This window comes from Camelina sativa, chromosome 5, assembly GCF_030686135.1.
Source record: "Camelina sativa cultivar CO46 ecotype springtype chromosome 5, ASM3068613v1".
Classification (NCBI taxonomy): Eukaryota; Viridiplantae; Streptophyta; class Magnoliopsida; order Brassicales; family Brassicaceae; genus Camelina; species Camelina sativa.
The window spans coordinates 24885178-24899195 of record NC_141884.1 but is presented as its reverse complement, the minus strand read 5'-3'; the positions used below and the strand labels follow the sequence as shown (position 1 = coordinate 24899195).

The following is a 14018-nucleotide window of genomic DNA, read 5'->3' as shown; positions in this document are numbered from 1 at the left end:
GATGAAATAAGCCCTCAGCCGCTGGATACAAGCATGATAGTAGTCAAGTTCCGAACGAATCACCTCGTCGGACCTCACGGCAAGTCGCTCCCGCGCTCTTCGCAACCACGCCAACCTTGTTGTTATTGGCATCAGAGCAATTTCTCCTCCCTACAAGGACGACGAATAAACTCGCCAAGGAAACACAAGAAATGAATTGGACAAAGAGGATTATTTATAGAGCGAAAGACACAATTGTCAAAAAGAAGCAATGACCAATAGGAGACACCTTGGAAATCACAGACATTCAATGAAAAAGCGCAATTAAATGCCAAAAAGAAAAACGTTAAAGGTTCAAAAGGTTGCCGACCCCTAACACGACATGCAAAGTAAAAGTACGAGGGAGCCAACCCCTGACACGACAAACAACATGTTAATACGGGGGGACCGACCCCAAAACACGGCAGAAACGACAAAGATTGAAACAGAGACTAAGAAATTAGACCAGTAACTGGAGACCCGCGGCCAGGGGTCGGAGGATGTCCATCAGCAGGACGATCGACGATCCGCTCCTCGGCTCCATCAGCAGGATGGTCGTCGATCTGTCCTTCGACTCCATCAGCTTCGATTTATCCACTTTCAGACCTATCATCCTCTACCTCATCGTCGTGGCCCTCAGTATCCCCTCTTACAGGAGAAGCAACCCAAGTCGGGATCGGGGGAAGAGGCTCAGCAAAGAGCGTAGTAACGTCGAAGTCAGCATCGGTAATATCCGGAAGGTCAATACCTTCAACCTCGTCCTTAACTGAGACATCACAGCGACAATCCTCTCTTTGACCCCCTCTGCGACTAAAGAGATTTGACCCTCGGCGATGAGCGTCTCGAGCATCTGGACGTTTCCAACAGCTTGGTTGTACTCAAGGAATTTCTCCCTGGACGCCTCGGCCGCGTCAGCATACTCCTTGAGTTTGGCCAAAAGCTTTTGTACACGAACGGTTATCTTATGATAGGCGTTGATCCTCTAAAAAAACCCGAAATCCTCGCGCCGATCTCTGAGCCTCTTCGTCTCCGAGTTAAGAGTAAGCTGCAGCCTGTTACAAGAAGCGTCCAATACCTCGAGTTTCGTCAAGAGACCATCCCTCTCCGAGACCAATCTGCGCCGATGGTTTTCAAGCTTCGAAACCTTGTCACTCAGCCTCGGATTAGATCAAACCGCTTCCCCCAGCTGGGCCTCAAGACGTTCAATCCTCTCAAAAAAAGTTGATACTCCCGAACGATTGTCCTCCAGATCCCGAACACGACGATCATACCGTGAGGCCAAGCGATTAGTTCGAGCAATAAGCTGTAAAAAAAAAAAGAGAGACAAGAGAACTTAGTATGGGATCGGTAAAACAGACAAACCTCAAAGGCGGCTTGGGCAACGTCAGTAACCACAAAAGCTCGGCGCAAGATTGAGAATCATCCGGGAAAGGACGAGATCAAGAAGAATGAGAGAAGTTCCAGCTGTAGTCAGACGTCTAGGGTTTCTTTGAGGGATCCGGTCGCTCTTGGTCTGTGCCCTCCTTCCTCTTCTGAGAATTTTTAGTAACCGTGGTATTACGACCCGAAGTCTCGTCCACTTTCCTCCTCGGGAGTGTCTCGGCAGGTCCGATGTGGAGATTCGGAGGAAGGGGATTTGAAGGTTGTCTCAACGGAGCGTCGACCGACCGATGAGACTGAGTAAGAACCTTTTGGGATGACCCAGCGCCGGAAGGATTGGCAGCAAGACGAGAGTCCGATCGAGGAGTCAAACAAGGCAAAGATGAGGATCCTGAAGCCCGGCGATAGCGGGCAGACGCATCAGGGACGTTCATATTCAGTTTGCCCATTGTTCCGGCTAATAGTAGACAAAAACAGCGTTAGGTCGAAGCATGAAATGGAAAGTTGATTAAAAGTACATAAAGTTACCTTTCTTCTTCGACGGAGCTAGTGCTTTTCTCGGACAACCTCTCTCTGACTCAGTACCCGGCCAGACGTAAGGGCAGAAGAGCTTAATCGCTTCAATCTAAGCTTGAAAAGAAGGGGGGTATGGAAGTAGGCACCTTGGAACGACGACTACAAAAAAAAAAATAATAAAAAGGTTAAGTGAAACCAAAGGCCAGCAAAGGACAAAAATAATTAAGCAAGAACGGTCGGCTACCGGGTGAAGGGTTCCACCCAGAAAACCAAGGAATAGATGGATCCTCAAGAACCCCCGGAAAAACTTCTAAAAAGAAATATGAGCCTTTCCAGTTATACGTTTTTCCTTTAGCACCTTCGACGAGCGTTGTATTCTTTGCTGAGGCCAAGTAATAAAGCCCAGGGGATTTAGTCCGATTTGACGGGTTCAGACTCGTCAGCTCCTCCAGGTGGTCACAAGTAAGCTTGACTCCCATAGCCTCGGCCATGATTGAGAGGCCCATGGCATTTCGAAAAGTTGCTGGGGCAAACTGTGAAATGGCCGCCTTACGTCGAGCAAAGTACGTCATCAAGAAGGAAGGAAGAGGGAAAGAAAGCCCACATTCGGTAAAGTATTTCTTCGAGAGACATATGAAACCAGGAGGAGCATCCCAGGGACGTTGAGCCGGAGATGGGATCAAAATATTCAGCGTGACGCTTAGCTTCCCAATACGAACCGCTTCAACCGCCGAGTCAATTTTCAGCGTTGATCGGCGCATATGGAAGAAGATATTTTCGATCGGCGGAGGGAAATCATCTATCTCAGGGAAAGACTTGTCGTCGGTTAATGGCTCGTCAACCAGGGAAGGGATCCTGCAGGGAAGGCCCGACGAGCTTGAAACGGCCCCCTCAGAAAAAGGCGATGTTAGATCGTTGCGAATTGAACCGAGTCAGAACCCGCCGACGACGAATCAGAAGAAACCCGAGAGTGTGCCTTACGGCGAGCAGGCTTGGCCAAACCGTTGGACTCAGAAGAAGTGTCTCGTCGAAGGTGACTGGCGGCGGAAGGATCAGAAGATATGGATTGGGGGGAATTCATAACGAAAAGTGCGAAACACTAACAAGCAGACGAAAAAAAAACGACGAGATAGTGAGAAGGAAGAATACCTGAACGATGAAAGCACCAAAACTCGATAAGATGAAATAAGAGAAGTAGAGGGGTGGTATTTATAGAAAAAGAAAAAGGAAGATTCTAGAAACGCAATCATTACAACACGCGTTCGGCGACGGTACAACTTCCGGATTTCACGCGCGTCAAGCACCATGCACGATGATTCGACCCCAAGTATCAAAAGTCGAGTAATCTCACGCGCGACCGTTCGCTTCCACTAGTCTTGTCTAAAGGTCATCATCACAACAATCAAAAGAAAAAGACCCAGGTTCGATCAAGCCTTCGTGCCGAGCCGCTTTGAAAAAGATGAATCCTCCTAAAACACTGCAAACAGTTCTTCGTCTAAAGGCTACGAACTGGGGATGAAGGGGGGGGACTACTGTTAGGGGTAGATCCTCACCTCAATAAGAAGCCTGGCCCAAGAAAAACCCAAAATAAGTCTCCTAAGGAGGGGTATTTTGGTCTTTTTGGAGAACGAACCGGCACAGTTCCCTATAAAAATGAGCGTACGGCATCCAAGTCAGGGGATCACAAAAAGGAAGAAGAATACGGATAGCAAGTACAAAGCCACACTCGTCCATAACTAGAATCGACGAGCCCGCAGCTCGTCTATTGTATTCGTCCATTGTTTATAACTCGTCTAAGTCGTGTTGTAACCCGTCTTATTGTGTCCCGGCACCGATTAATAGAAGAGAACTTCGACCTCCTTTTTACCGAACTAAACATTCTAATTGTGACCGATCTGGACATCAACAAAAACGTGACAGTAAGTAACCATAATTGGAAAAGTCTATTCCACCGATCTCCAAGATAGCCTTCACCCACTTCACTCAAAATCTCCACATGAAAACTAGAGTTACGGACGTCAAACATTTTTGGCCCTAGGACATCATAAGTTAGACGTGGAACATAAGTCATAAGTGTGATCTTTTAACAAACGCACTTCATATGTTTTATCTCGTCTTTCAGAGAGATTTCTACTTTTGTATACCTCGTCTTAGACTCTGGATATGTCTCCCGAGTATGTTTCCTTCTCAAAGAGAGACCACAACGTCAACCTTGTGCGTGTGCGTTATTAACAAGAATTGTGACCAATCGATCAAGTTCATATGTCCTCCTCTTTGTGAAGAAACAAAGTATCTGTAAGAGTTACAAGCTGTCGCGGAATGGACCTGAAAGACTTCAGACAAAGCGGAAAACTGTCAAGTGGTTTATGCCAGCACAACACATTGGAGACAGTGCAGCACATCGAGGGTGGAGATAGGAGCATGGGCGAAAAATGTATCAGGCTAAAAGGTGTTTGTTGGAAGCTACAAGCAAGTGATTTGTTAAAGTCAACATAATGATGAGGTTTCTCCTATGACCCATTGGATAAAGAGAGGGTTCTTGAAGGACATGAAGCATAGGAGGATTTGCTGGATAAAGAAGAGTATGGTGAAGATTGTTGCAATCTATAAAATAGAAGCAAACACATCTTTGTTCGATCAACACTTTTGTAAAGAGAAAAGTGTGAGTTTAGATTTAAGCAAGAGAAAATATATTGTTTTAAGGGTTTCATCGGTGAGTGAAAGAGTGAGTATAGTTGTTGCTGTGCAAGTATGATTGGGTAGATTAGGATTGATTTAGTGGCAAACCAGTTGTTGTGGTGTTGCATAACTGATCAAACAAGCTTGTAAAATAATTGTTTAAAAAATTCTTAATAAAGCTCAGTTTACTGATTTTCTGGTGTTCTTGTATTAGTATTCAAGGTTATAGTTATTTCACTTTGACCATCCATTCAATTAGATTTATGGATCACAAGTCACACACAACAAACACACACTTTATCTTTTTTTTTTTTTTTTTTTTTTTTTTCAAACACACACACTTTATCATATCCAAAAAAAACTAACAACAGATGAAAAGTCGAAAATGTACATGCTATGATAAAAACACACGAGGGTAATTTCGACATTTGATTGGATAAATTAACACCCGCCACTAAAAAAAACCACAAAAAATCTCTCACAGTTCAAAACGATTTCGAGAAAAAAAAAAAAATCAAAGCAAAAAAAAAAAATGGCTTTGAAACTAACTTCTCCGCCTTCAGTTTTCTCACAATCAAGGAGATTATCGTCTCCGTGGAATCCAGTAAGATCAAAATCAACACCAAGAGCATCTTCACTCCCCGGATTCCGATTGAGAACCGGAGTTTATTCAAGCAAACCGGTGCTCCCGTCGTCGTCTACGAAAGTGAGTGTGGCGGCGGAGAGTCCTCCGGCGACAATAACGGCGGATGATTGGGGTAAAGTATCGGCGGTTTTGTTTGATATGGACGGCGTTCTTTGTAACAGTGAGGAGCTTTCTAGACGTGCCGCCGTTGATGTTTTTGCTGAGATGGGAGTTGAAGTCACTGAGGATGATTTCATTCCTTTTACGGGAAAAGGTAAAAGCTTTTTATTTTTAAGGATTCGGCAAATCAATTTGTGATTTTGATGTTAATGTGTGTGTTTTGATTGATTTCTTTGGTTTGGGGGATTCGCAGGTGAAGCCAAGTTTTTAGGAGGTGTTGCTTCTATCAAAGGTGTACAAGGATTTGATACGGATGCATTGAAAAAGAGGTTCTTTGAGATATATCTCGATAAGGTGATCTTTTGTGCTTCTTGATTAGGGATGGATAAGAAACTTGTTGATGTTCTTGAAAGATAATGTAATGTCTTGTTCTCTACCGATTATAGTATGCGACGCCAGAATCAGGGATTGGGTTTCCTGGAGCACTCGAGCTTGTTACTGAGGTGAGGAAAAACTGATGTTGTAGAACAATGATGGTTTTGAGCTGTTGGTGATTATGATTTGGTGTTGAAACTTTTGAAACAGTGTAAGAATAGAGGCCTTAAAGTTGCTGTTGCATCTAGCGCTGACCGTATCAAAGTTGATGCGAACCTGAAAGCTGCTGGTTTGTCTTTGACCATGTAAGACTACAGCAATCTAACATCTCTTTAGTATCCATTTCATATTGCAGTGTGGTATCTGTCACAAATTTGACTGTAATAGACCATTCTATATGTTATTGAGTTTTTGTTTATTATTCTGCTGTGTAATCTCTTTTAATATGTCATTGGAGATGTTTCTGCGCCTTGAGGTTCCATGTCTAAATACATGTCAGTGATGTTAACTTTCAGGTTTGATGCCATTGTTTCAGCAGACGCCTTTGAGAATTTGAAACCATCTCCAGATATTTTCTTGGCTGCTGCAAAGATCTTGGGTGCGCCAACAAGTGAGGTAATAGTCAACACTTTTTGTAATATCATATCGTGATGAGGAAAAATCTTCACACACCTACACCTTTTTTGAAATCATATATAAAGACCAAAAATATTTGTAGTCACTTGGAAGTTTCATGGAATAGATGAACAAAGCGTGCCTTAGGGAAGAGAACTCTCTATTTCAAAGTATTTGTTATTGTGCCAACGAAATGACTAGTTGTATATTTGCGAATTCCTGAAGGTGTATGAGTTTACTTCGTCTCCTAGACTTACAGATCTTATTTACTTGTTTTTCAGTAGAGCTAGTTTCTTTTGTACAATTTTGTAGTGTGTTGTTATTGAAGATGCGCTTGCTGGAGTCCAAGCTGCCCAAGCTGCCAACATGAGGTATGTCAAATTTTGCTTTTCTCTCTTTATTTTGAATACAGACAATTTAATTTGATACATTATTAGTAACTTCAAGATGCCAGGACAAAGTCTGTAGATTTTCTAGATTAGTGCTTTATGTCAATACCATCCGTTTGCGTTATTCATATTGTTTTATTTTAACTATTTAGCAAAACATCACTTGTGGAGTTCAAAATGCTTTGAATAAATCTAGAGTAATGTAGAACTAAGAAGTTCTAGCTTCGTCATTGGTAAATCCATCTACTTGCTTTATTAGCTCTGGAGTAAGATAGTTTTTATTCATCCTAAATTTGCAGATGTATAGCTGTAAAAACTTCTTTATCTGAAGCAAGTCTTAAAGACGCTGGTCCGTCAATGATCCGCGACAATATTGGAAACATTTCAATCAATGACATTCTCACTGGTGGCTCAGATTCTACCAGTATGTAGTCTCAAAGAAATTCGATGGAAAATATCGTTCTTTCCATTTGTATTTATCTCTTGTTTAATCCTTTTGATTAACTTTTGAATAAAGGGGCTTTCTTTGTAATGAGATTACCCACTTACAACATTCTTCTCTACTGTAGAGTTATAATTCGGCAAATTCATGAATTTTTCTTCATCTAGTTCATAGTGGCTTATACAGTTTCAACCTTTTCTTTTTACATGCTTGAGTACTTACGCAGGAAATTCCACAGCATTACTTGAAGAGAACAGGACCAGTGAAAAAACCAGCGATAATGGGTAAGAAAGGTTCTTTTATCTAAATTATCTTATTGATGCAAGTAGTTTGGTGTTGAGAACTAAGTCTAGGGTTTCTTTTTATATTATGCAAATAGTTAATTCGAGCCATCTACGGAGAGAGACACTTATGATTTGCAATGTTAATGTCAAGGAACACTTTGTATGTATCTCATGGACTTCAAGAAAACGTTGGGATTGTAGAATTTGAAAAACCCTGAAATTTTTCCTCATTGACTGGTTTCATCATTTGAGAATGAAAAAAATAGTATGGCATGTGGAAAATTTCATATACTTGAGATTGCAGATGCAATTTTCCAACAGGTTTCAGGGCTCTCGACGAGATATACTGAGGTACGCAAGTCTTGGCATTTCTCTTTCTTGTGTCTACTTTGCTGCCACCAACTGGAAGGTAAACCTGAAAAGCATACATTCAAGAATAATTTTTGCTGTCAAAGCTTTTGTTTGATCTTATGGAATTGCTGTTATATGTATAGGCAATGCAATATGCTTCTCCGAAAGCTTTGTGGAATGCATTGGTTGGAGCAAAAACCCCTTCTTTTACACAGAACCAAGGTTTGGCCTATTGTCAAAATTTCCATGACTAAAACATAGCTTTCTGGAATGGTTATATCGACATAAATTCTTTCATATCAAACGTTACTGTAGTAAAGGAGAACTCTTGGGTCAAAAATAGACAGAATGTTTTTAACTTATAACCAACCTCATTTTGCAACATATCTGTTTCAGTAGTCGCAAATTTCATCAAGATGAACTAATCCACAGGTCTAATACATATTTGATAGTGTGAAATTTACACTGATTTTTTGTTTTAAATGCAAGTATGGATATAAATAAACAGATCTTGGACCAGAAAGTTTTTCTAATAGAATTTCTCTAAAAGAACATTCTATATAGTTTAATCTTTACTATATTCGGATGTAAACGAAGCTACCTGGTTTTTTGTCTTACCTTGTAGGTGAAGGAAGAGTGCAACAGTTTGTTGATTATATTGCTGATCTAGAGAGCAAGTAAGTATAACTATTTGATAATTATTCAATTTCATACAATGCAGGGCAAGAGTTCGATAATTCGGTAATTCCATCGTTAAAAGAGAGTACCAAATATTAGCACTATAGACTACATAAATTAGAAATTATCACAAGTGGGGTCAAAAAATTGTGGATGATCTGCTGTTCTGACTTGTGTGGGTGCTCTGTTTCTATTGTTTTATTTCTAGGCAAACGGCTACAACTGTGCCAGAATTCCCGTCTAAACTCGACTGGCTAAACACTGCCCCTCTCCAGTTACGCCGGGTAAATATTGTTTAAAGTTATGTTATGAGTTGATAACGTAGATTTTTGTTTCTTTAATCAAACACATGTTGAGGTTTTTTAATGAATCGGTAGAGATGAGATAAATTGCTTTGCATATGCTTCTTAGTAGCTTTTGTCATTTTGTGAGCAGGATTTAAAAGGGAAAGTGGTTGTACTTGATTTTTGGACGTACTGCTGCATAAACTGTATGCACGTATTACCGGATCTAGATTTTCTTGAGAAGAAGTACAAGGACATGCCTGTGAGACTTTACTATTGCTGCTCTCTTATATGTTATTTGGATCTTCAAGCAATTCAAATTTCACTAGGGATGACTAAAAGCTTCAACCTATGAATTCCTATCTGTGTTACAGTTCACCGTTGTGGGTGTACACTCCGCTAAGTTCGACAATGAGAAGGATTTAGAAGCCATACGAAATGCAGTTCTACGTTATGATATCAGCCACCCGGTAATTTCCAAGTTAAAAACTTATAAATTTCTTTAAAAAGTTTCCAATTTATTTGTGAAATTGGTTACTTATGCTAATTCCTGGATTTATGAAGAAATGTAGTGATGGATTCACATTTCCTTATTGGAAAGATTTTAGCTGGCCATAATTACACATCATATTCGCATTTTTGTGTACCACCAGTGTTTATTGTTTGCATTCTCCTTCAATGTTCTTTCTTTGGATACTTTTTCAGTGCTATGTTATAACTATTATTGATAAATTATGGGTATATTCGCTTAGTTAGTTATTCCGCTCACTTTGAAGGTTGTAAACGATGGTGACATGTACATGTGGAGAGAGCTCGGCATCAACTCGTGGCCTACATTTGCTGTGGTTTCTCCAAATGGCAAAGTCATTGCACAGATTGCCGGAGAAGGTCGCCGCAAAGTAACATTTTTAGCTCTCATGCCTATAAATTTATAGCAAGACAAGAATCTCACGTTGTTGCTAAAAGAGTGCTAAAGAGAGAAAACACCAAACTCTGTTTCTTTAAAATGTTCTTTACGTGAAAATTATATGTATAGTCAAATTTGCATTTCCCATGAAAATTTGACTGTTCTTCGGTATTTTCCTTTGAAGGATCTTGATGATTTGGTGGCAGCAGCTCTGACGTATTATGGTGGAAAGAATGTATTAGACAGTACTCCACTTCCAACACGTTTGGAGAAAGACAACGATCCACGTTTGGCCACGTCTCCATTGAAATATCCCGGGAAGTTGGCTATTGATACTCTTAATAACAGACTATTCATCTCAGATAGTAACCATAACCGTATTGTATGTCCATGCCATTTTAGATAATCCTTGTTATCTCTTCTTGTTGTCTAATATGAGTATTCTGTGTGATTTGCAGATTGTAACTGATCTTGAAGGAAATTTCATCATCCAAATCGGTAGCACTGGAGAAGAAGGTTTCCAAGATGGTTCCTTCGAAGATGCTGCATTTAATCGTCCTCAGGTACATACGATAGTCTCACTTTGTGTTAATTGTTTCTCACAGGTTTCGAAACACATGAGCTTTGTTGTTACATATGTGATTGTACTTTTTCAGGGACTCGCTTATAATGCTAAGAAGAATCTTCTTTATGTTGCTGACACCGAGAATCATGCTTTGAGGTATGTATGCACGTTTATATGTTGCTTCTAATGCAAAAAGGAATCTCAAACTTTTGGGTTCGACATCTTATTTTGGAGTTTTAAATTATTTCGTAGGGAGATTGATTTTGTCAACGAGAGAGTACGGACTCTGGCTGGTAATGGAACTAAAGGCTCAGACTACCAAGGTGGAAAAAAAGGAACTAAACAGGCAAGATACTTGACTCGGAACCCTTTACTTATTAAACTTATTTAGAGCTGTTAACTTATGGACTCTGAACTATTCCTGAGTAAATGTTTTTTTGAAAGGTTAAACAAAATGAAATGCGTAGACTTGAATTTTTTTTCAGCTTTTGAATTCTCCTTGGGACATATGCTTTGAGCCGGTGAATGAGAAGGTATACGTTGCAATGGCAGGTCAGCACCAGATTTGGGAGTACAATGTGCTTGATGGTATTACTCGAGTTTTCAGTGGAAACGGATATGAAAGAAACCTTAATGGTTCTACGTATGTAAAAACTAGTTATCTATTACTTATATCACTTGATGTCTGTCATCTTTTCGTATGCTATATCTTTTTTTATCTTGATGCAGACCTCAGACTACATCATTTGCCCAGCCCTCTGGAATCTCATTAGGCCCTGGTAATTGCTACAAACTACACACTTAGCACTTCTTTCACGAATTAGGAGTGAGTTCTATGTGTAATGTAAATGTAGATTTGAAGGAAGCATATATTGCTGATAGTGAGAGCAGTTCTATCCGTGCCCTTAATCTTCAAACTGGAGGATCTAGATTGCTCGCTGGTGGTGATCCGTATTTCTCTGAGAATCTTTTCAAGGTAATGACTTGATTCGTCTTATCCAACAATTTTAGTATTCAGAGATATTATAGCACTATTTAAGTATCCATGCTTAACTCTTCCTTGGCATTTCTAGTGGTTTCACAAGTTAGAATGTTCCATCTCTACACATTAGTTTCTAACATGGGCTAATTGCTTAACACTTCAACAGTTTGGAGACAATGACGGTGTGGGAGCAGAGGTTCTCCTACAACATCCGTTAGGTGTATTATGCGCAAAGGATGGTCAAATTTATCTAACAGATAGCTATAATCACAAGGTAACTTCATTTGGAATGTCCAAGAAAACATCTGTCAGTATGAATATGAACCAAAGAGGGTACACGATTTATATGATCAACTCGAGAGAGAATTCCTTTATTGGATGGATCTTGCGGATTACCATGAACTTAGTTTTGAATAACTCTGTTACAAATATAATAGTAGAAACATTCTTAACTTTTACAAGATCTTAATTTTGAACTTTCATTGTAGATTAAGAAGCTGGACCCTGTAACCAAACGTGTTGTTACTGTCGCTGGAACGGGAAAAGCTGGTTTCAAGGATGGGAAGGTCAAGGGTGCTCAGGTGTGACCTAGGTTACTAAAAATCGTATACATTGATTAAATAGACAGTCTGATTTGTTAGTTTGAAAATTATTTTTCCTTTATCTGTTGTAGCTTTCAGAGCCTGCAGGCCTTGCTCTCACTGAAGATGGTAACTTTCTGGTCCATTTAAGTGTCCTTTTAACTGTTATGAATGAGAGAAGGGTTGAGTACAAATTCCGTTGCCTATATTTTTTTTTTTTTCAGGGAGGCTGTTCGTGGCGGATACAAACAATAGCCTAATCAGATACATATATTTAAACAAAGGAGAAGAAGCAGAGATTCTTACAATGGAGTTAAAAGGTGTTCAACCGCCAATGCCAAAAACAAAATCCTTGAAACGTTTGAGAAAACGTGCCTCAGCTGATACAAAGATTGTCAAAGTAGATTCTGTTACATCTCGCGAAGGAGATTTGAATCTCAAAATCTCATTACCAGATGGCTACCATTTCTCCAAGGTCTAGATCACTTTGCACTCTCTCTCTTTTTCCACTTCCTAATTTGTCTCTCTCGATCTTTATCAAGTATACATATTGCTCATTCTGCACAGGAAGCGCGGAGTAAGTTTGTGGTAGATGTGGAGCCTGAAAATGAAGTAGCAATCGATCCAATGGAAGGAAACCTCAGTCCCGACGGTTCAACGATGTTTCATTTTAGACAATCTTCAACTTCGGCTTCTGTTGTGAAAATCAGTTGCAAGGTTTGCTCCAACATAACTAATTGTTTTAAAGTCTTCAGATGTTGCTTGTTTTTTGTTTTGCTTTTACTTCTTACAAATATATTTTATGAAAATTGCAATTGCAGGTTTACTATTGCAAAGAAGACGAGGTTTGCTTGTATCAGTCCGTACAGTTTGAGGTCCCTTTCAAAGTGGAGTCAGAATCATCTTCTTCTCCGACGATCACATTTACCGTTAAACCGAGAGCATCTTATTCCGGTGGATTACAGCTTCAAGGTACTCGCTGAACCAACCACAGGTATATATGAATATGATCCATTTATGTTATCTGGAGGATTTGATCAAACAAACTTAGAAAGCTACAGAAAAACTGTAACTACTTGTAATCTATTTAAATTTTGTATGATCTATTCATTGGTGTGCCTGTAAAGATACCAATAACAACAACGTTGAATATAATGAGGAAAAACAAAAACATCAGGGGATTATATAACTTTGCTATTTTCTCCTCGACAAAATGCTTATCCTAACACATGTGACCAAGAAAGGGGGGTATACAACTTTTCTATGCTATGTTACATTGACTTTTCTTTTTTTCTTCTTCAATGTTTTCGGTTCTAATAATGCATTTTAACTCTTTTGAAATTTCTTCAACTTTGCGAAGCAGCTTCCCATTTCTTAACCTAACTCAATAGTCTTTTCCCTTTACCCTAATCCATGTCTGCTGTGATTCGGGTAGGCTCTTCCAACCTCAACAGAGTCTTTTGGCCCTCAAGATCCCCCTCAAGGTCCCATATAGATTTACGCACTCGCTCAATATGAATTTGTCTCTCTTTAGGATCAGTCACAGACAGATACTGCCTCATCTCATCCAAAACCTCTTTAGCAATCTTCGGTTTCCCTGACACCACATCAATACCCACATCATCATCGGTTAATACCCCAAACAGCGGTTCATCTCTACTAATCCTTGGTACTAGACGACTTGGGATCACCGCTTGACTGTGAACCCCTCCCTTAGCAACATATTGTCGGTTTAAGGGGTTCAGAGGACATCTTATTTTATCACGAGTCAGAGATGACATTGATAGCACCTCTTCCTTATCCTTTCATACTCGATACCTTTCTCCACAACCTCACCCGATGGAATCTGTAACTCTCTCCTGTTCTTCAATGGCTTTTTGATATCAAACAGAACCCTAACCCTTACGTATCCTCTGCTCAACGGTTTCAATGGATCAAAAGCGATATCCGTAACCTGTCCGATATGCCCCGAAATCTCCTTGATAGTATCCACTGTAAGGTATAGTTCACCGGAATATGATGAAGACGTACCCATATCAAAAAGGGTATATCTAATAAATTCTTGTTTTTATATAATTTAATCTTCTATACTAGTACTCCCTAGACTCAAAATGTACCATGAATTGGTTTTGGTAGGCTTTTCATTTTTACCATTATATCCTCGACCTATCACTTAAAAAATTATGGGTCGGAACGCGGATCCTAAAATATCCGACAACAGAAGGAA

The 14018-nt window shown here is 39.9% G+C and overlaps 1 protein-coding gene across 8 annotated transcripts; it reads left to right on the top strand.

The window, feature by feature from the left end:
• Nucleotides 1-5023: 5023 nt before the first annotated feature.
• On the top strand, nucleotides 5024-12980 carry LOC104787410 (protein SUPPRESSOR OF QUENCHING 1, chloroplastic). 8 transcript variants are annotated; one of them, XM_019246000.2, is made up of 28 exons: nucleotides 5024-5492; nucleotides 5592-5692; nucleotides 5785-5841; nucleotides 5924-6018; nucleotides 6229-6328; nucleotides 6641-6699; nucleotides 7017-7141; nucleotides 7386-7443; nucleotides 7765-7852; nucleotides 7938-8016; nucleotides 8420-8471; nucleotides 8681-8756; nucleotides 8908-9018; nucleotides 9131-9226; nucleotides 9533-9655; nucleotides 9848-10045; nucleotides 10122-10226; nucleotides 10320-10384; nucleotides 10481-10574; nucleotides 10714-10871; nucleotides 10958-11007; nucleotides 11083-11204; nucleotides 11377-11484; nucleotides 11699-11791; nucleotides 11884-11920; nucleotides 12016-12266; nucleotides 12359-12508; nucleotides 12613-12980. In XM_019246000.2, exons 1-28 carry the CDS (start codon nucleotides 5126-5128, stop codon nucleotides 12772-12774), a joined length of 3180 nt encoding a protein of 1059 aa, XP_019101545.2. In that variant the 5' UTR covers nucleotides 5024-5125; the 3' UTR covers nucleotides 12775-12980. The 8 variants fall into 8 exon arrangements, 7 of the variants coding, with proteins under 7 accessions (XP_019101545.2, XP_087306854.1, XP_087306853.1 ...); XR_015557486.1 differs by having other exon boundaries at nucleotides 5055-5492; nucleotides 10781-10871; XM_087450728.1 differs by having other exon boundaries at nucleotides 5060-5492; nucleotides 7748-7852.
• Nucleotides 12981-14018: the final 1038 nt, after the last annotated feature.

Excerpts from the sequence above, each read along its gene's own strand:
- LOC104787410 (XM_019246000.2), top strand. The coding sequence starts at position 5,126 with ATGGCTTTGAAACTAACTTCTCCGCCTTCAGTTTTCTCACAATCAAGG. Across the intron at positions 8,757-8,907 it reads CCCCTCTCCAGTTACGCCGG|GATTTAAAAGGGAAAGTGGT; the intron begins GTAAATATTGTT and ends TTTTGTGAGCAG. Across the intron at positions 9,019-9,130 it reads AGAAGTACAAGGACATGCCT|TTCACCGTTGTGGGTGTACA; the intron begins GTGAGACTTTAC and ends TCTGTGTTACAG.